Below are 22866 nucleotides of genomic sequence, written 5' to 3'. Positions count from 1 at the left end.
AAATTAACCTTTTCTATGTGGATTTTGCACCAATATCATATGCAAAGGTAGTCAGAAGGCTGCTTTAAAAAAAAAAAAATGACTTGACTAAAGAATATTTAACATTATTTACATAATTATACATTATACATACAATGTATTACATTGTCAACCATTTCAGGAAATGATACCTGAGAAAATAAAGAATGTATTTTAAAAATTGAAGAGCTTACTGTATGTTTATCTTCAGTCAACCAAACCATATTAATAAAAATAAATAAAAAGAAAATAAATCACCCAAGGCTCATTTTCTGCATTATAAATATATATTATAAAAAAAAGAAAGTATAATAATATATTGCCAACTGACAAATCAGTTAATGTCAATATCAAACAATCAGTAATATCGAACCAAAATCTAACTGTGGAAGCCTCTCAGTGTTTTTCCTCAGATGCTGCCTGCTCTGTAACTAAGACATCTGCCATGTGGGAAATGACCAAATACTGGCCTCTTCTCAGGGTGAGCAGGCATTAGTTTAACCCTTCAATTGTCGCCTGGTGGGGGTGGAGGCACCGGAAGAGAGTGAATATGTGTCAGTGTGAATGTGCTGAGAGGTCGGACAGCGAGTTAGTTCAGGGCGTGACGGCGACAGTGAGTTTGTAGGACACAGATGGAGACAATGATAGTTGTAGATGGACAGTATTAATAAATTACCAGTACGTGGATATTTAGGCGTCGAGTGTGTTATGCGTGTGTTATGTGTAGGGCAGGGTTTTGCAGTCCGGAAGGACATGGATCCCTTTTCACAGCTGATTCTTTCTATGTACACAGTTCGCCCACACCAGAGCATTTAGCAATCCGCTCCCCGTGCCAAAAAGACAAGAGTGTTTTTCATTTGTTTGAAATTCACCACAGTCAAAGAAGTCCAACTTGATCCCCGGACTTAGCAGTCTGGCAGAAACGTGTCCATGCTGCGAACATACGCCCCCTAAATTTAGCGTGCTGGGTCATTTAAGCAGGCTCCCCCATGACACAACTGTTTTCTCATTGTGACCGGACAGGTTCTCAGCTTTTAGTCAAAATAACTTGCAAATATTTAATGGGATGCTGCGTGGGGTAAGAACTCTGTTAAATGTTATGATTGTTCAGTCTTTACAACCTTGTCTCCCCTGCTAGCACGATTCATTTATCTCTTAGTAACTTCATCATTTAATAAAGCACATTATCTATACCTTTTTCTTTTTTTTTAATAAAATCAGCTTTCAATAGGGTTACTGAAACTTGTCACCACATTTACACAGCTCCTCAAGATGTTTCTTGAAGGGATGATCTTATTTTATTTATTCAATTCCATCCAAACACACAACATTCATTCTGCTTTCCCAGGAAAAATCAAGTAGTAAAAATAAGAGACAGGAGAAGAATAAATACAGAATGTTGAGGGTAAAAAAAGAGATAGAAACAGTGAGAGATGGAGGAGAGAAAAAAAGAATGCTTATTCAATAGCTCGAGGGATTACCTGAGGTAGATCTGGGAGTCACTGGACAGAATGGATCTGATCTTTATCAGGATGTTCAAGCTGCACCATGCGTTAGCCACCTTATCCTGTCAACACACACACAAACGTACCTCTTGATTTAATAAGGAAGTATGTCACATATAAACACATTTTTAAATTAACATGCCCTGTGTAAAAGAAAATTATGCAGAATTCCATTTTTAAAGGGAAAGCAAATAGGTGGCATTGCGGTCAATTATAATTTCTCAACTGAAAGTGCAATAAAAATTCCCCCGGAGCATTCCAGAGGGACATTTGTACATAAGCCTCCGTCGTAAATTAACTCCCCTGTCAGAAAAGACATGAGACTTATTTGTAAACTTGGGGACACAAAGTCAAGTGTCAAACCAGAGTAGTTTCTGCATAAGCACTGCTGGAAACACAATATGTCAACATGTTAAACAATTCACTATATAATTCCATTTATTAGGTTTTCAATCCATTTTAATTTAAAACATGTAAAACACTTTGCTTAAATGATTTGCTGAATACAAAGACTGCAACTAACAATCTTCACTGTCAAATATGCCAATGCCAAATATTGTTTTAATTGATTAATTGCTTTGCTTATGAAATGTTTAGTGAAAAATCACAATTTTGTGATGTCTTTTTTTCCCTGGTTTTGTCCAACCTACATTCCAGAATCTAGAGAGTACATTTTTAGATTTTTAGACATTTTATGGTAAATGCAGAATAACAATTTATCCTCACATTTTGGAATTCGAATACAGGGATTTCTTAGTGCTCTTTTACTTTATTAAAATGTATTAAATAATTAATAAATTATCAAAATATCTGCAGATTAATTTTCATGTCTATCAACTATCAATTTCAGCTCTAAAAAATATTTTCTCTCATGTTAGCCAGTATCATTTCTATATTATTTTTGAAAATAAGCTATAAAAACAGATCGGAATAATATGGAAGATATGTCACAGCCTTAATGCCAGGCTAAAAGTACTTGTGGTTTATAAGAGATGAGGAGGGCGTTGCTGTGAGATTCGGTTGATTTAAGTGCTTAAGCAGTTGTGCGGGGATCAGATGATATTGAGGCTCAAGCCGCCACTGTGCACTATGATATCACACGTCACAGAGTCAGCGTGCCTAGATCAGCTTTATGATTCCACCGTGAATGTTTTCAGTGTGTGGCCCTGTCTAGAATAACTATTTCTGGCCTCCTCTCTCCTCTGTGCTACAGCTGTTCACAGCACAGCTGTGTGGATCTTAATGGCAGCCTAGTCAGCAGCACTGGGTCATCCAGTGTTGTGTTGTCTCAGCCCCTTCCCTCTCTCTTTCCTCTTTTCCTCTCCGCTCCAAATAACCGCTACGGGAATGTTCCTGAAGGCAACACATGAAATGGGGGGGGGGTTCCATCTGCAAATGTAAAGGGTGAGAGCAGTGCGGCTCCTTCACCTATAAGCTAGCATGGAATTTCACAGGGAGAAGCATTTGGTGCCATTTTTGTTCTCAGGCAGCAACGTGAGACGCCAGAATGTAGCTCAGTGGGTAAACTTACAACTGCTCCCGCCCAGACGCTGCCACAACCACCAGTCACCAGCCCTCTTCTTCCCCACCACCCCTTCTCACCCCTGTCCCCTTGTCCAAAGCTTCTGCTTACGTGCACAATTTCACAATTAGTTCAGGACGGCTCGACCCGGCGGCCCTCTCATGCTGTCGTCACAGGCAAGTATAGTGTCTCTCACACCCTGTGTATTATGTTTGCATCATTTCGTTGAACAAATAGTGCCACAGCGCATGCTGCCATCTGCTCCCCTGGTAGAATTTTCAATTACTTCTCACATCCGTGACACCTTGTGGTGGGTGCCACCTTGGGGACCTGGACAAGAGGAGCGATACGGGGGTTTCAGAAATGAGAGCTGCAAACCTTGGCCTCTGAGCTGTCAGTCACACATGCGGGCACAGAAAGACACACAGTTACTTTACCTCTGCTCCTTCCATGACAGCTCTCAACACTGCCAGCTGAAGTCTTTGAAGTACTCTCTCTCACTGTTCACTATTGCTTTCTTTTCTTAATTAATATCATATTCCTGTGCCTCCTTTTCCCCCTTAGAGGCAAAATACTGACTGTCCGCAGCACACAAATGTGTGTGTGTGCGTGCGTTGAAACAGTCTATCATACTTATAAGCTTTCCAAAGATAAAGCCGGTAGCAGGCAGCAGTTGTCGTATGTGCTCCGATACGCTGTTAAATGTAGCGTTTGCCCCGCTCATCAGTCCATATGGCTACAACATGGCTCTGCTATGAAGTGCTGAAAACACCCTGGCCATAAATTAGTTAGATTTATCTATATCCTCCTACTGTATGTCTCAAACCCCAACACCTCCCAGAGATAGAGTGAAACCGATCTCCTGACCTTTCACCATTTTATTCCTCTGTTTTCTTTGATCCTGCAGGGTATCCATTTCCCACCGGCTAAGCAGTGGCGAGAGAGTATGAGAGTATGAAGCTGGGTGTAGGGCATGAGGAGTGCTACAGAACTTGTCACTCGTCACAGCTTTGTGTTCGAAATTGTTCAAATTAAATAAGGGTTTTAACTTCTCGAAGAAAAATCACTTCCTAGAAAACAATTTACTTTGACTCACCCTGAATAAGTAACAACATTTCTAGGCAATCACCAACAAATCATAGAATATAAAACGTCCTTCTTTCTTTAACTGGATTACAATTTAGAACGATCCCTCGCTGTGTAACATCTCAAAACAAAAGCCCTAAAGTACTGTATACATTTATTGGAGTGAGGAGAGAGCTGAATCTCAAGCACTGTTAATATTGTCTTAGAAAGAATAGCAAAAGCCTTAACCTGATAAACTTCATGACAAACATAAGGCAAAGGTGAAAATACTAATAATTTTTAAATAATTCCATAATCACAGAATGCATGAAACTGAGGTGAGATTATTTTTTTTATTTTTTATTTTTTTTTTTTTTTAAACACAGCCATTGCTACACTTCTGGCTCCTGGGCAAATGGAAAGAAATATTTCTTCCAGCGTTCAATTATGGATTAAAGTTCTTATGCTATGTTACAAGAGGCTGGGTTCCTTAACTTTCTGGATTAGGTAGAAAGGACGGATGCCTCAAGCATTTCATTAAGATATACTGTATACATCCTCTACTCCCCTTTTGTTGCTTTAAATTGGGTTTTTTTTCTTACCTTTTTTGTGTTCTTTGTGTGTTTATAAATCATCTTACCATTTAACTTTTGATTTGTCATATTGTAAACTTGTAATCATAAAATAGGGCTAGGCCATTTGACGATATATAGAGTAATGGACAAAAATTATTAGACCATTGTTCTCTTCAATTTCTTGTCCATTTTAATGTAAATAATATATAAATATATATATGTTATTTACATTAAAATCTTTTTTTTTCCTACATCCTTTCTATCCCGACATATTTACATTGTTTGCTGTTGTCACATTTTTGGTTACCTTTAATCTTTTATACATTTCATATTGAAAGGAGGCTATGCCTCTATATTTTGCTGATGTAAAATGTATACTGGCTATTTATTTATAGAATTACCAGCACATTATATATCATTATATATATCTTTATTGACATATGAAATGGCCTTAATGCCCCCCACAATAAAAAAATTAATGGAAGAAATGAAAGAAAAACCAATCTGCTCTCCAGGAGAAGCCCTCCCTTATTTAAAAACAAAAACCCACACAACTGTTGCCCTTTCCTTACCCTCTAAGCAAGCGGGGTTTAAAAAACAACAAAAAACTGCATGTGACCTTTATGGACCCTTCAATCTCCAGGTCATACTAATCTAACATTTGTTCTCTATATTTCTTAGTTATATAGTTCTATATATTTAACTGTTTTGATCTATCAGGAGATATTTTCTTTTTCTACTTGTTTCCTTCCAGGATTGTGAGTGGCTATTCTAAGATGCCTGCGTGACCAGAGTTGAGCGCTTTTTTTGATACAACTGATAAGACTCTCTGAGGCAGGATAAAAGGATAAAGCTTCTCAGATGTGGTTTTCAGGCTGACTTCTCATTCAAGAAGCTCTACTGTACCTCAAACAGACCGCGAGCCACGGGAAAGATCCTCCTGACCACCTGCAAGGCGTGACCGGGGTCAGACAGGAAGGGCAGCCAGCAGAGGGCAAAAGTCACCAACACTGTTGAAGCAATTCTCACCAACAGGAAAAGCCTACATGAAAGGGGTCAAATAGAGACGCAAGTCTAAGTGCAGGAAGTACAGTACAAATATACCATGAATAATAAAAAAAGGTCCATTTCTTACCAAATGTTGACTTTTTTTGTTAATGTAATTTCTAAAAAATACACATGTTTGTCTTCATCTACAGTTAGTACATACTGTCTGCAAGTCCTAAATTTGGGGTTTGACCCTTGTGTTGAGGAATGCAGTGAAAGCCATGCATCAGCTGAAAGTCTTCAGTGTAGGTCAGGATATCTTGTCAGCTGTAACTGTGAAGCTGCTGGTTAAGTTGCACACACAGCATAGCTGAGGAGTTTGGGCATGGCGAGAGTGTCATCTGGACATATCTTCCTCCCGGCCCTTCTAATCCAGCTCTCCATTTGCTACTAAATGCCCTTGGTACATTGTTACTAGATAAACAGACACTGGACACACCAGTAACAGCATCCAATCTGATTACCTCAGTCATTCTGTGCCTCTCTTGAGGACACTGCTCGCTTATAGACTGACATTACGTATCTGCTTTGAGCGCTCAGCTGACACTTCTATGCAGAGTGACAACACAATATAACCAAAACAATGACACGGATGAATAATCATGACTTCACAGACAAAAAATAATCCTTATGATAATCTCTATACCAGTGGTTTCTCTATTGAGACATAAATTGTGATCTCTACCAACTGTGAGAAAGTCTTTTTGGACTCTTTGACTACATTTTTATTTCACGTTGGCATCTCTCACATGATTCATTCTCTGGTCACACTGTATTGTCAGTGCTTGAACATTAATTGTTTTCTTCTGCAGTTATGAGGGCACATGGAAAGATTGCGGAGTAGCTCAAATAATCTGAAAAAAAGTATGATTTGATTATATATATTTGTATTTAGGAGATAACCATAACAGCAGCAGAATTATCAATAGTGTGAAAACTCTCAAAATTGTGATTAAATGGTGTGTGAAAATTAGTTAGGAAAAAGCCAACAGAAAAGCCAAAGTTAAAGATAAATGGGTAAAACGTCCCGTTTTTTCTGCTTCGAGTGATAGGAGGAAATAAAAAATATTAGAATAAGCTGAGACTTTTCCAGGATCACTATGTTTAGTATGGATTCATAAACCAGATTTTTACATCAGGAAGCTGTCATGCTCATGGAAATACTACCGCTTTTGTCCACAGGGGCCGCCATAATCAACATAAAATGAAGGTTCCTTCTACTTGCGTTGGGTGCACAGGAAAGAAAAGACAAACAGACTCACCCTCGCCCCATCAGGCCCAGTTTCACACTCTTCCCCAGCAAGTAGCAGAAGAAGGGCAGAGCATGGTACAGCTCCATCTGTTTGTAGTTGAGAGCCAGGCAAAAGGCTACAGAGCCCAATGCATCCCAGCCCAGACCCAGAGCCAGAATTCCCCACAGAGCAAAGCCGAGACTCACTCCATTGTACCTGAATTTGTTAAGGACAATATTTTGCTAAGAGTCTTTATGCATATAAGGTGAAGACAAGTGTGTCACAGTGTGCTGGCATGGGACAAGTAACAGCAGCTGATCTGGGTTCAGTTCAGTTCAGATGTTTCGCTTGCACACTCACTCTTTCATTATTGTTTGATTAAGAAAATTACATAACTATATAATCATTCATAACCATTTCAGCCACTGTGTTATTCCATTTAATCTTTAATTAAGAACCAATTCCATTAAGAACATAGACACATGATGAGCAAAAAATAGCGCATTTATTTTCCTGAAGTCGTAAATAATCATAATGTTGCTGTGGAACAAAATGTCAAAAAAACTAAGAGATTAGGTCTTTACTTTACTTATTTTACAGTCTTTTTGTGGTATACAACAATGTAAAATAACAAAATACCACTTTTCACGTTGTTGTTGAATTCTCAACAAACTGTAATGAAATTTCAAACAATTCAACTCAAAGTGCTTATGAGAAAACATACCTAATATAATATTTACTTAATATATGAGCTACTCTACGACTGTGCAATTATAGTAATGACATCACATTATTGATGAGAATGAAAACATATTACAAATGCACCTGTTCATAAAGGATACTGGAAATGCCCATAGTCAATGAGAATAAGGCCTGGGTACAGAAGGAAGCAGAACACAGCGGAAACCTGGAAAAAAGAGCATTTATTAGTTTTGAGAAGGCAAACATAAGTCAAATCTAACTACAGTTAGCTGGCTATTACCTTTAAATGATGCAATAACATTTGCATTTGCAGATGAACATTTGTTTACATCTCTCTTTCACACAACACAGTAAACATTTTTCTTGTTTCATTCATTATTTTCCAATATTTGCTTTGTCATACTTCATAACAGGCCAAGAGTCTGTCCCATCGTGCACTGAATAAAGGACAATGCATGCTGGGATAGCCCAGTCAAAGCTAGCATGTGTCTGTTGCAGCTACTGATAACTCTTGGATAATTTAAAACATAGTGAAAATATTACAAAATATCACTCTTAATTGATTGTACTGTCAGTGTATTTATGTCAGCTGAAATGTAGTAACTTCCCAGAAATTACAATAGCATCATATTATATTGCAATAATGACTTCATAATGTCCCAATTTGGATGACCAGTGCTGTAATCAGTTTTCACAAGGGTGGGTTCCCCTGACTAAATAGAAAATGTGGCTCATTTAGCTGAAAAATCGATTAGATGTTATAACATATGGGCTAAGTGTATTACCTTCTTTTTATAGGATCCATCAGTGAGATATAAACAGTATAAAACCACAGCAGGGATGTATATCAACAAATCTGCCACCAGGACTGAAATAGACAAAGAAACACATTATTTCATATCTAATTTTTAAGCAAGTAAACTGTTATATTATTATTCAATTTGATATGGATAGATGGATGTGGATCATGGAAGCTTTCCAATGTATGTACTGTACCTGTAGCTCTCATAAACAACTTGTGCGCTGGACTTTCATAACCTCTGGATCGGTGGAGCTCAACCCATTCAGGGTTTATCATCTTGGCTCTGTAGGAATATATAGTCCAGTGCAGAAATTCTAGTATTTATAATCCCTAAAAAAAAGCCTTAAACTACCTGCGTTTGAAATATATATGCTTAGGGTGTACAGAATAGATCACAAGTATTTACATTGGCAATGCATGCCATATTAAAACAAACATAACATGGGAGCTCTGGCTCTTCTCTTCAATAAACATTCACACACTGAAGCAGAGATGTCTTATTGGCTTGAAGAGTATTTAACTTACATAATTATAGTAAAAGTGAAATAGCATTTTAGTCCTTAGCTTGCTTTACACCCAAATATGTATTGCAAAAGATTCACAGACAGATGTTATCAAGCCTTTCAGAAAGGATAACTTGTACATAAAATGCTAAACAACATATACTTGAGAATATATAGAAGCCCCTCATTAATTAGGTTACGGATTCAGATTTAACAGATGATCAAGTGAATGATTTTTCTAGACAATACAGTTTTTTGCATCTTTGACAATTATTATACTCAATTTTATATACATTACTATTTATAAAAGCAGAAAGATTATTCTTGTTTTGAGTTGTTTCTGTCTTTATTTTGGGTAATTGCAGCAATTTTCTGTATGATATGAATGTGTAAAGTCTGTATCTCGGGTGTTGTCCTGTAAAATACACTCTCTAAATAACAAAAAATACTCACGCGTAAGCACAGATCAGGCTGTGGTAGGCTGTCAGAGGAGGGTAGTCAAGACCCCAGTAGTTCAAGTCATTCTCAGTGGTGTTAAAGTACCTGAATGAGTACAAAAGTACGACATATTTATTTCTGAAACTGTGGAAGTGCATGCATTAGTAGACATCCTGGGTTTCTCATAGATCCCTTTAATGCTTTATGGTGCATAGAGTACACTTGTATGTTAATATCCATGCTGTTCCAGCTCTCATTTCATCACTTTTTTATCCCCATATAAAAGGTATTGTGGTTATGTGATAGGGCTGGGCGATATATCGATATAAAGATATATCGATATATTTTGAAATGTATATATCAATATAGCTCCATTTTTTGCCTTTATATATAAATGCTGCTCTTACTAAGGTTTGTCATATTTAGTTCTTTTGTAGTGTTCATTATTTTTTTCTCATATAAATATATTTATTCCAGTAAAGATTGGCCTATTTTATTTCATAGGCTTTTTTTATTCAAATGTGCACTTAATGGAGCTTTGATTTGAAAAAAGGTAATCCTGTTGTTATACAGTATTTATGTTCACTTAAATAAAAAGGTTCAATAAAACTACTTTGACATGTCATATTTGGCTTTGACTTTGAACATGCTCTCACTTTGCGGTAAAAATATCAGGATATACATCGTATATCGATATTCAGCCTTAATATATTGGGATATGACTTTGGTCCATATCGCCCAGCTCTATTATGTGGCTTGCAGAATTTGGTCTCAGAATTAGATATACATTAGACTGTTTTGACTTCAATCATTACAATATTTCCAGTCCTTGTCAAAACCCAAAAGAGCTCATACTCTTTTCAGGTGCCTGAACTATTTCTCTTTCTTTGCTCCACTGAGTAAACAAACTCCAGACTGACCATTCCTGGAGAGGGAGGTTGTAGGTCACTTCTTGCCAATGCCTTTGAGCTTCATAGTCGCCGAACATGGGAGGTTTCCCCGCCCCTGGAGAAAAATAATTCAGATGTTATTAGTCTTATGAATGGGACACTGCATCAATGAATGGCAGCATTTAACCACACATACACACACACAACAGACTGGGGAGCCAGTGACAGGATGCAAACCTCTAACAGCAACACTCTGATATGTGTAAAACAACTTTCTGTCAATAGTTGTAGAAAACAAAATACGCTACACTTAAATAAGCAAAAAACACTATTGTGGCTCTCCGGATGCTGCAGCATGTTGACGTTAAACTCTGTACATTTCCTACCTGAATATGAATTTAACGAAACGCCCCATCTCACAGCAACGCCAAGCAACACGCAGATTGATACGAGACTCCACGTTTGCATAACTTCGACCGTTAATAATAAGCTTAAAGATGAGAAATAATTTTTTTTTTAAAAACAACAGTGAGATTTCAGCCTGTGTACATTTCCTGGTTACGTCATTTATCAAGACTTCGTTGCACGTTCTCATTGGGCACTTCACGGTGACGTAGGCGCAGAGAGGCACGATGCATTCAGGAACATCTAGAGAAAGACGTCTTTGTCCCTCACTCGAGCCATCGCTAATCGTAGTTTAGGCCAGAATAATTGTTAGTAAATAAAGTTTCAGTTGTATCTATATCAGAAATACAAAGTATTGTCTAATAAATTTAAAGATCTGCTTATATCACTTGATATAAGATCACGTGACTTTAAGTTTTTTGTTTTTGTAATAGTTACACAATTGCTTAGAAGATTTCAACCTTCCTAGCTACAGTGAATGCAACACCGGTTGAGAAGAGATTTATGGCAAATTGATGGATGTTGTGCATTATTAAATATCTATTTGTCCGCCAATATCTCAATAACTAACAGCTGATGTTGAATTCAGTGGTCAGAATCTGAATCTTTTATCCAGCAGCAAAAAACAACAACTAACTAGATATCAAAATGTTTATTTTCCTGGAAATTAGGAACAACTACAGTTATAATACCTGGTATTTTGTGAAATCAATGAATGACATAAACAGCTGCTAAAGTAGCTTCAATTTAATGTATACAGAAAAGGCTATAATTGAACTAATGCTCAATATGTTTATTTCATTCAAGAGCACATAGATCCTTGCTGTGACTACATGTGTATTGTCTATTTTTAAACCTTATAACATGACGTTGCACCATCCACTACTTGTATGGAGCAGAACAGCAACATCTGTCTCATGTGTAATAGTTTGTTGTAACCGTCTGTATAAAGATGCATGTATAGTTATACAATGCAAGCCTCCCCTCGTCCTCCTCTCACAATGTAAATCTCAGCCCAGGGGCATATTCTCCTCTGTGACCTTTTCTTCTGTTGACGGCATCGTCTTTGTTCCCAAGGTGTTGGGATTTGTTGGGTGAGACATGTTCCTTGTGGTTCCGGCATCAATTATGCATAAATAATAATAACCTCGGACAACTGCTGATTTGCAATGACACTTTCATTACAACAGCAGCAGCCTATAACTCACTGGTACCCATTAGTTATTAATGCCTGGCCACGCCAGCTTTACTTTGTCATTTATTGCTTCATCTCTATGCCTTTTTAAATATTCAGTAACTGCTGTACCTACATTTACTGTCTGTGATCTCCGCCCAGGAGAAGGCTATAGCTTGTGGTGGAAGATGACCTAGTTATTATGGAGGCCTGGGCCTTGCTTGCCAATGCCATTGTAGTCTATCATATAAACAGTCAAGTTCGCTAAAGCAAGTCAGACTTGATCTTTTCTGCTAGTTTTTTCATGTTAACATAAGACCGAATAAAGACCCAGAATTCAAAACTTAATCTAGAAGTTTATCATCATTGAACTGAAAAAACCTGCAGTATTATAATATGCATTTTCATGTATTTGAGTTATTGAAGGCCCAAATTACTGAAAGCCGTTAGGTGTCAAACCCTGCGTTCCAAATTGCATACTTTTTGTTTTAACTTTTTCTGCAGTTGCCCTTAAAAGTACGTGTTGCATGCAATATGCGTAACAAGTAGGACGTATTACATATCATTCCACTTTGCATCTTGATCATACATGCTGCTCAGAGGATTGTGGGTCAGAATTATCAGAAAATCTTCAGGCTTGCATACTGCAAAATGTGACCGGATAGAGTAGGACATCCTGGTGTTTTTGGCATACTGCATTTGACATACTTTGTATTTGGACTGACTATAACTTCTAAATATTATTGTAGCATGGATAATGGTTTGCACAAAAGTATTTTTTAGCTCTGTCAACATGTGATTCAAAGGTAACAAACTAACTCCATCCATCAAGAAAAATGTTACCTCCCAGATGTTTATGATCCAGCACGGGACTATTAAATGTGTATGTATATGTATGTATGTATGTAAATGTAAATGTATAGTTTGGACTTGTGACATTGCAACATCAAGCAATCTATTGTCTTTTAGATGAAGAAAACCCTCATATGATAGACTTGACGGTGGAACTAGACCTGCAGAAACTAAATGCAAATGAGATTGAAGGTTCATTCTTGAATTTATAAGCTTAAATTAGTTGACAAACTCCTCGTCCATATTGGTTCAAAAGTTGAGATTTAAATGGATTACTGAATTTCCCCTTGGGGATGAATAAAGTCATTTTGATTTGATTGATTTGATTTGATTTGGATATTGAAAAAATGTATCTCTCTGTGATAATTGGCGAACTCCATCTGCTGATAAAAAATATGTGATATTATAGAAAGCTTCTGGAGTTTAGCTTGTGGTCAGATTGATTTTGTCAACTAAATGAACATGGATTCATGAGAGTCGCTGAGGATCAGCAGGTTAGTCTTCTGCACTGGGGTCACTGACATACCACACTGCAGGCAGCATAAGCATAATGTGCAGTAAAGTTATATGCTAATTATTTAGCATATGATATATGGTATATAGTATGTGGACAAAAATGTTTTTTCTCAATAATTATTTTCTTTCTCATATTTGATAGCTCACACTGTAAACTAAATAAATAATTTAAAAAACGGTAAAAAGTCTGGCAGTAAAAGTTGCCAAACATTTGAACCATGAAATTTAATAAATAAAATAAAAAATATTTTATAGATGTCTTTAAAATATACTATAATAAACATATACTATAGTAAGTAAGTATAGTAATATATATATATATATATATATATATATATATATATATATTATGTGTATGATAACAAAATATTGTTTTTTACTTTATTAAGTTGTTTTTTTTGTTTTTACATAGAATTAACTGTAATAACATTCAAGACCATTAAGCACATGAATAATCCTGTAAAAAAAATCTAAAATGTCCCTTTATATTTATTAACAGATTCCAACTTTAATTTAATGGTTAATATTTGTGATAAAAGTAATTTACTTTTTTTAAATGGCATTTGTGCTTAATGTAGAAACCCTGTAAACCATGTAAATAATACAGTAAAAAAAGTTTTTACAGTGCATATTTGTGCATAGCTTTGACTTACAATTTATAAGGTCAGAGTTCAGGTGGCACTTATCATATATGTTCACTACACAGATACACATAAACACTCATATCTATCTATCTATCTATCTATCTATCTATCTATCTATCTATCTATCTATCTATCTATCTATCTATCTATCAAGCCCCTGTGCTTAGCTGCGTTTATGCAAGATGATTTTAATTGTGTGTAAATTAATCACATTGAGAAATCAAGGCTGCATATAACCACAGCAACTGTTTGCTTTTATCTCTTTTTTTCCTATCAGGTAAGGTGTACTGAAAGGAATGAATGCAAACTGATGGTACAATTCTGAAAAAAATGTTTACCTTTTCAGCAGTTCATCCATTTGTTTATTTTACCTTCTTAAGTGTACCATTTTGCATGGAAAAAATGAGAAAGCATAGCATGTTGATGCTGAAAATAACAATAAATCACAACTGAGAAATGTTGTGTCATGTCACAGAATGATAACCTTCATGGAGGTCATGTTTCCCTTCTGCTTTTGGATGCATCTTACCGAATGAGTTCACTGCAAACAAGTGTATATAGCTAGCCACTTGTATTCTAATGAAGTTGGCTAATTATTTTTTCCGCTCTGTTCTGTGGTAGAATAAGTCAACAATCAAACACACATTGTGGACTTTATTTATAAAAGCCTGTGGCTTGAGACTAATATAGACTGGCTGGTGGAGCTGTGGGAACCACAGTCCAGACTCTTCCACACCTGTGCACAAGCACGTGCAGCTGCATAGGTCATTATCGAGTGGGCGCGTGTGCGCGAGAGCGACTGTTTGCACTTCAAATGATTGTAGTCGTCCAATCAGCAAACTGAATTGTTGGTGACATTAATGACGCGAAACACCAAAAACTGAGTTAGTTTTTGATACAATTGATGACGGTTTATGGTGCATTCCTGGATTTAAACAAACTACAGGGACATATTAATATAATATTTAATATTGTTCTTTCACACAATTATATATATATATCCTTATGTCATATTTTATACTCTATATGTTGTCCTATTGAGGTCACGTGGACTCTGATTAATTTCCACGGTGTACCTTCCCATCATCTGCTACTGGGACCTTCAATTACAACCTAATTATAAGTGTCCCTATACTCAAAGATCAATAAGGACAGAGGATGTCCTGTGAAGCCATTTGAGGCAAATCTGTGATTTGTGATTTTGGGCTATATAAATAAAATTGATTTGATTTGATTTGATAACAGTCCATGGCCAGTAGTATACCCCAGTATGCTATGACGCATTGGATGCATGTGGATCCGAATATTTACCATATTCATGTCTCTCAATATTATATAAAAACATTTTAAAAAGGTATATTTTTGTTATAAATTGTATTTATATGTATTTATATAAAAAATATACATTTACAAAAATATTGGAAATAAAATTAGCGATCGAACAAGATCATTTAGTTCCCCCTCCCTAAAGTAGGGCCTAAATTCTTACCTATATTATAACATTTATTCTACCGTAATTATTGGACAAAATGATAGTTAAAAAAACTAAATTAATCGTGTGGTAATGCTTACTCTCCATCTTTTCAGCTTGTTCCTAAATGTTTCTTTGATTTTTGATATCCCCAATGAAGAGTCCGAGGTGTCAGTTAACGCCCCCTTGCGGCTTGAATCTCCTCCGTGTGTTGTCAGCCTGCAGCATCACCGGTGCGACATCATACACACACTCTCACAGAGACATCACACCGAGCAGTTTACTGCAGCCACTCTGCGTGTGAGCAGGAGAGATAGAACCTGCACCTTTAACCATAAAAAATTTATCAAATAATGAATATAACAACAATAAATATGTTAACAAAGTGCAAGTTGGCTTTGTGGTTTTTATACCCTCTGGTGTCTTTAGGAATTTGTCTGTAAAACACCCAAAAAAGACACACATAGATCGACAATTGATATAGATCTATATTTTCCCACATGTGCACCTTTAATATAAATTGTATTGTGACTGTGACCTCTGGTGTCTCTTTCACAACCTATCTGCTTTTAGAGTGTAAATATTTTATACCTCTAGTTTATAAATTATGAGAAAAATAGAATTGCAGAAATCATCAAGAAGCTCACTATTAATTTATTTGTATTTTTCTATCTATATAATATTCTAGGTTTCGATTAGATTAATAAACGGGGGCAAATGTTGTTAATGTGACAAGCTGTCTGTTTTTGCAATAAAACAAATTCTATAACAGGCAAATGTAATAATATAATTCCGTACAATAAACTATTATAATGAAATAATAATAATATACGTTTGATGATAATAGTAATGAATGAATGAAATGCCACGGTGACATTGGAGAAGTGTTTTGCATCATCAGCACCTTCTTCGGTGTCTGAGAGTGAATTGAAGCAGAGAGAGGCTCCTTTCTCTTTCTCATGGGGATCAGATAAATATAGCGCCTGTAACCCCCCCCCCCCCCCCCCCCCCCCCCCACACACACACACACATACACACCCGCACACACACGATCACCATTTGCTGTTTGTGTAAAAGTGATTAGCCTGACACAACTGCGAAGCTGTTACCTTTATAGTAGCCAAGCCGCAGAATATCGTGTAAAACGACCCGAGCAGTGATGTAATGGTGAGTTAAAAGGTGTCTCCACTGTGACCTCCAGGAAGAGATCATTATCAGCAAAACAACCAGAAATAGAGTTTAAAAACCAATTAGACTCTTTTATTATTTAGCTTTAAATGTTCATATATTTTACACATCTAAAATATGATGTTAGATTCAGATCAGCCTGAAAAAACATCTCAAATAATTTGGGAAAGCGTACTTTTAGGTGTATTTGCTATAAACTTCTTTGATTTTAGCCTGCTCTTTTCACCTATTCTTTATATTTAAAATCCGCGTAAATATCTGTTTTAATTCCTTACTGTTTGAAAAAAATTCCTCTCGGCAAAAATTCTCATTTAATTTAAAAAGTCATTCGAAAAATATTATTGCACATGTGACAAGAAAGCCATAATAAAAGCTAAAATAAGTCTAATACTGAATAGGGGTTTATATGACTGACTGATTAGCTGTTGCCGGAAAAAAAAATTCAATATCCCTCTGTTACTCGATAAATAAGCCTATATTTATAGGCTAATGTTATAATTTAAAATAAAGATTGAACATAAAAGGAATGACTAAGAATATATATTTTTTTACATCGTGAAAATGGGGCTGTGTTAATAATTATAAACCCTGAAAATGACTTAATAAATTCAAGCACATAATATTCACAAGATAGTACAATTATATCATATCTATATATTAAAATTTAAATTCCCTTGTCTCTGTTTTTTATGCCTTTATGACGTGACAGGTTATTTATATAAAAAGAAAATTTTCAAGAATATGTTTCACAATAAATCTATTATCAAACAATTTAAGAAAATTGAAAATTGATTTTAATTTTTTTCTTAAATTTATTTACAAATAAATTCAGTTTACAACACAATATAGCTACATAGAATTACATATATTTGATTTTTTTTAATTATAAACAGACTATTTTTTCAGAGCTTTTTGTGTATGAAAAGGAAGCAGAAAAATGTGTCCAGTTGAGCTTCCGATGGCTACAAAAAAGAAAATGTAAAATAATTATCACATATCTCAAACAGGAACAAAAAGAAGACAGGTAATTTTTTTTACAAATATTTACAAATATTACCTGTACAGAAATATCTCCTTTTTCTTTTTTTCTGTGTGTTTCAACAGTCTTTACATGGCTACAGAGTCCAGTGTTATTGTGCTGTAATAATGTCTCTATATAAAAATAAGAGTTTCTTTTCTCTCGGTTTAAAGTCATTGTGAAGGCCATTTGGACACTGCCGCTGCCGCCGCCGCTGCTGACGGTAAAACGTGTCCAGAGATTAAATTTGACGGTACACTGAGGATGGGGGCGATAGCGGCTGATGTCCGGCTCAGGGACAGGGACTGTGCGCTCAGCAGGGCCGACTGCACGGTGACCGGAGGCCGCAGGAAAGCAGCGCCCGGTGAGACCGAGGAGGCGCTGGAGACCCCGATGATGTTCTCTATACTGAAAGACGGTCTGTTTGAGGGCTCGGATTTGATCATGGACGCGGTGCTCAGACTGTTGAGCTGAAGTTGCAGACTCGGGCTGAGCTGGGAGTTGAACGCTTTTCTGTTCAGCTCCGCCGAGGACAGGAGCGGGACACCCGGGGGCAGCATGGGACCTACAGGGGGGATGTACGGGTACTGCAAAGCCGCCGGATGGGTATAAGCAGCCGGGTGGATCCCGTAGTGCCTCCCGTAGGGGCCCCCGAGGCTGTACGCGCTGAAACTTTGCATCATGAGCGCAGTCTGGTCCCTGAGCATGTCCGGCTGAACCCTCTTGAACCTTTTCCTCCTCCTGAGAAAGCTGCCGTTGTCGAACATGTCCTCCGAAGCGGGGTCCAGGGTCCAGTAGTTGCCCTTGCCGGGGTTGCCGGGCTCCCGCGGGATTTTCACGAAGCAGTCGTTGAGGGACAAGTTGTGGCGGATGGAGTTTTGCCACGCAGGGAACTTCTCCCGGTAATATGGGAAACGGTTGCTGATGAACTCGCAGATCCCGCTGAGGGTGAGCTTCTTCTGCGGGCTCTGCAGGATGGACATGGTGATGAGGGCGATGTAGGAGTACGGCGGCTTTACCAGGCTGTTTTTGGGCTTCTGGATCCCTCCCGGTGTGCTCTGCTCCTGACCCTCTCCCTTTCCGGTGCCTGTCTCTCCCTCCCCGGAGCTCTCGCAGCACGGGCTCCCTCCACCGGACCTCATCTCCTCCTTCTCCACCTCGATCTCATCTTCCACCTCCTCGTCGCCCGCTTCTCCTCGGAGGTCGTGCAGGATGCCTCCCACCGGGCTGTCGCAGTCGCTGTCCACCCTCTCCATGCCCTCCTCGTCTCCCTCGCCCACCACGTCAATATCCACGTCCTCCGCTGTGAGCACAGTTTGGCCGGACATATCGCTGGCTCTTTCGCTGCCTCCAGACAGGGTCATCTCACGGCTTACTCACACTTTTTTTTTAAAAGTCTACCGGAGCCAAAACTGCCCAGCAGCCGGGTGTGATGGGTAGGCGAGACCAGCGCGGTCAGTGCGCACACACGGCGGGGTCTGCTGGACTTCTGCTCGCTCCCTGTCAACAGATCGGATGTCTCCAAAAATCTAGACCCGGCAGCAAGCCAATCGAGCCAAAGAAACTTCAACTTCTTCAGATACGTCTCCAGTCGGTAAGTGACCAGGCCTGCGTAAAGCGGAGAGTCTTGCCTCGAAGTTGTTTGGAGATGTTTTGCGCTCCGACGTCCCTTCCTGCTCGGCGCGTGTATTTCCTACAGGAGTGATATTTGGAGAACCAAGTCGAGATGACACATGCTGCTTTTAAAGGCCGGAGCTTTTAAAAGGACTGTCTGATAGATGACTTTTCCCAGTATAAGATATACTATCAGTGCAGGACACGTGGTTTGGTGACGACAGACGCCCCCTCTCCTCTCCTCTCCTCCCTCCATGCGCCCTCCTCTCCTCTCTGTTAAACCATGCAAACTGGAGTTGTTTCATGGATTTGTCAACAATGGGACATCAGCAATGCTGCTTTCCGCTGATTTCTGTGTTCGTCCGTCATAGACCATTTAACGGTGGCAGGGGGAGGAGGAGGAGGGGGGAGAGAAAATTGGCCTGCATGATTGAAAGATCTGATGCGCATTAACGTGGCTGCGTAAAAACAATCCAAACCTTTAACTTTGCGAAAACAAACTGCTGAAAGCTGCAGAACGAAAACGACGACAGCTAAGTTCAATGAATGACTTCTTTTATGTGCTGTTCTTAAATTGTGCATGTTTTTTCTACACTTTATTTTAAACTAGGTTCTGCGCATGTTGGATACTTTGTCCGTGCGTGAACACTTTGACTTTTATTTGGTGCATGCCTTGATTTTTCCAGCTTTACAGCCCGCCGTGTAAATCCAAGCTGCGAATACAAAAGCATGAATTCAAGTCTATTTATTCCCGCAGGATTAGCCGAAGGTGGGAAGAATATTGAGCGGCAGCGACAGCAGCCCCGGCGACAATGAATGGGAGAGAATAAAGAATTTCCTTAAGAGTTTGGAAGAGGTGCTAACGACCCCAATCATGGCACGGTTTTACATTTGAAAACAGTAGGAAATGCGGGCAGCGGGTGAATGCAAAGAGAGCATTTATTCACAAGCATGAAGGTGAGCGGGGTAGGCTGGGCTCAGGATCCAGGACTGAGGCTTTCCTCCGCTGTGTGGGAATATTTAGGGTTTTCTAAAAGAGTCTGTATTTCAGCCAGCGTTCAAAGCGAGTGAAGAAATGTGCATGAAATTAACAATAGAGGAATTTAAACAAGCGATTTAAATGTTGAATTGATATCATCGAAAGTCTTTCAGCAGGTTAATGAAAATATCTATAATCAACAGCAGTCAGTTATTTTGGCAAAGCTTTATTTGAATAAATTAAAACACATAAATAAATTAAATTAAATTAGCTGTAATTAATTCTCAAGTATTTTTTCTCAAATAAAACAATATGAGGCAGAATACGTTTTATTTAGGATGCTTTGTTATTACTAATATTATATCACATTTCATTAAAACACACGTGTCACCTATTATTATTATTATTATTATTATTATTATTATTATTATTATTATTATTACAATTCATTATTGAAGAAAAACTAATAAAAGCGAATGTTTGTGATTTTTTATTATCGCTTCATCAGTGGCCTTTGTATATCTTCTAGTTTTGGGAGTACATGTGATCCTTTAATGGCCTTCAGCAGCACAGAGGTGCAGCCTGATGCTCTAGAGATGAATGAAACGCTATCATTAATAATGCGCGTGCGGGTCAGAGGAGGGAAACATGGCTTCCGATTAGACTCGCCTTGTGTTAATCTCTCAGTGACCTGTGTGATCTGCAGCTCCGTCAATACGGACTACTTAGCAGATGAAACCAGAGTCTACATCAACTTTTATCCTGCATATCCGCAGGGTGCAGGTTAGGTTTCTCTCCAAAACCAATAATTCGGAAAAAGAACATTTTGTTTCTTCATGTTTTTTTTTTTTTTTTTTTGGCACTCCAGATTTGACACATTTTGTCGTGGCAACAGAGGATAATTAGCCTATCTTATGTTAGTGACCTTATGTGTGCTAAAAGCCTTTTTAAAAATGCAGTTTAAAAAGCTACAAAATAAAAGAGCTTAATGAGGCACACTTGCAATTTCTCTTATTTTGAAGGATTTTTCTAAAGAATAAGAAAGTGTATTAACCAACCTCTCTCTCTCTCTCTCTGTCTTCTATGTGCGTGCGTGTGTGTGTGTGTGTGTGTGTGTGTGTGTGTGTGTGCGTGCGTGTGTGTGTGGAGACAGAGAGAGAGAGAGACAGGTGCAGCCAGCCTCCTTTTAAAAAAAAAAAAGAAGAAGCAAATCTCAGAGTCGCAGTGTTGTGTGAAAGGCGGTGTAACTGCTGATCTAACCTGACTGCAACAGCACCGAGAGGGGGTTTGAGACCCGTCCTTCCTGTGATCTTTTGAAGCCTCATAAATCCGCTTTTATACCTCCGCAGTTTGTTAATGAAATGTACGTTTTAAGCACACATGCACGGCTTAGCGCGACAAAACCTTTTAGTATAATAAGCCAACTCGCTCCTGCATGAAACCATTAGGGGGGACAGCAGCAGCAGCAGCAGCAGCACAGGTGATGATGGAGAGGAAACAGTCACCACATGTGATCACTGCAAACTACCAGCAAGGTCACCCAACAAATAATTGTGATCATAATAATGTGATGCTCTGCTGAGTCCTGAGAGGAGGACTTTTTTTCTCCCATGTGTTCTCCTCATGTCTCCCAGGGGTCAGAGGTCAGGGTCACCTGCAGGGTGACATTTCGCCAGGGTGCGTCCTTCACACTGCTGAGATGATACATCTTTTAATTTTTAAAGGGAAATTAAATACCGAGATAATTTCACATTTTTCCACTTTAAGTCAACTTCTTTCGATATATTCTCATTTTTGGGATATTTTTGACGCCACTAGTCTAATTTGTCTGCCTTACAATTTCCATATAACAATAATTTCACAGAAAACTTGGAAAAAAAAGTTCGCATTCTCACGCTCCTTTTAGGCCGTAAAACCAAATATAACGAAAATACGAATACATGAGTGCTTTTTCTGAGATCTTTCTTGCCATCTGTATGAGTGCGAGTTTAAGATGAAAAGGTGGATCCAGATTTTTTCTTTTTTTTTTTGGATTAGATGGATTTTGACCACCTAATCAATATTGACTCCTCACTCTTTTTGTTCTTTAATCTTTTGATTTCTTAAAAACACGTTGTGCAGAAAATATGTGACGCATAAACGCACAATTTGGAATCTCTTTCGTGGCTCTATTAGACGATTTTCAGCGTCATTCGTAGAATAAAAGTTGAAATCTTTATTAAAGATTAATTAATTAGGCTATTAAAAACATATTCCTGTTCTGTGAAAGCATCCGTTAAAATTGATTCTACAAAATATGCTATTTAACATCATATCTGCCCGTAGTAATTAAAATCCCCGCAAAAGTGACCCGCATTTTTGCATCGAAATCAGCTGTTTGCAAAAGCAGATTTTTGAGGGGCAACTCATTTAATGAATGAGGTGAGCGAGCAGTTGGGGGCAGCAGCTAGTAAAACGATCTGATAAATTAATGGCCTGTAATTACGACCATTATGTTAATTATTTTACACCAGCAGCCAAATCTTCAGCTTGTCACATTTAATAAAAACAAGATGTTCTCAAAAATTGGAGAGAAAAAAATCCTAGCCACATCCGAAAAAAAACCCAACAACGACAGATTAAATGAAAAACAGAAAAAAATGTTCCCATAATTACATTTTTCATGGTCGATCATGTGAATTCTGCAGATTCCTAGAAATGCAGGCT

The 22866-nt window shown here is 37.9% G+C and overlaps 2 protein-coding genes across 2 annotated transcripts in view; both read right to left on the bottom strand.

The window, feature by feature from the left end:
- Window positions 1-10846, bottom strand: part of alg6 (ALG6 alpha-1,3-glucosyltransferase) — a 19249-nt gene extending 8403 nt beyond the window's left edge. Inside the window, exons 1-9 of the mRNA XM_059340539.1 lie at window positions 10686-10846; window positions 10330-10414; window positions 9425-9514; window positions 8663-8751; window positions 8452-8534; window positions 7807-7871; window positions 6995-7180; window positions 5592-5727; window positions 1500-1585 (exon numbers count right to left, since the gene is read on the bottom strand). Of these exons, the coding sequence (XP_059196522.1) occupies window positions 1500-1585; window positions 5592-5727; window positions 6995-7180; window positions 7807-7871; window positions 8452-8534; window positions 8663-8751; window positions 9425-9514; window positions 10330-10414; window positions 10686-10767 (902 nt within the window). The 5' untranslated portion in view covers window positions 10768-10846. The remainder of the gene's footprint in view (window positions 1-1499; window positions 1586-5591; window positions 5728-6994; window positions 7181-7806; window positions 7872-8451; window positions 8535-8662; window positions 8752-9424; window positions 9515-10329; window positions 10415-10685) is intronic.
- A 6484-nt stretch (window positions 10847-17330) lies between these two features.
- foxd3 (forkhead box D3) lies at window positions 17331-18931 on the bottom strand. The gene has a single exon (XM_059340540.1). The coding sequence runs from the start codon at window positions 18929-18931 to the stop codon at window positions 17741-17743; it is 1191 nt and encodes a 396-aa protein (XP_059196523.1). The 3' UTR covers window positions 17331-17740.
- Window positions 18932-22866: the final 3935 nt, after the last annotated feature.

This window comes from Centropristis striata, chromosome 9, assembly GCF_030273125.1.
Source record: "Centropristis striata isolate RG_2023a ecotype Rhode Island chromosome 9, C.striata_1.0, whole genome shotgun sequence".
NCBI lineage: Eukaryota > Metazoa > Chordata > Actinopteri > Perciformes > Serranidae > Centropristis > Centropristis striata.
The sequence above is the reverse complement of the archived record's forward strand: the minus strand, read 5'-3'. Positions and strand labels throughout refer to the sequence as shown.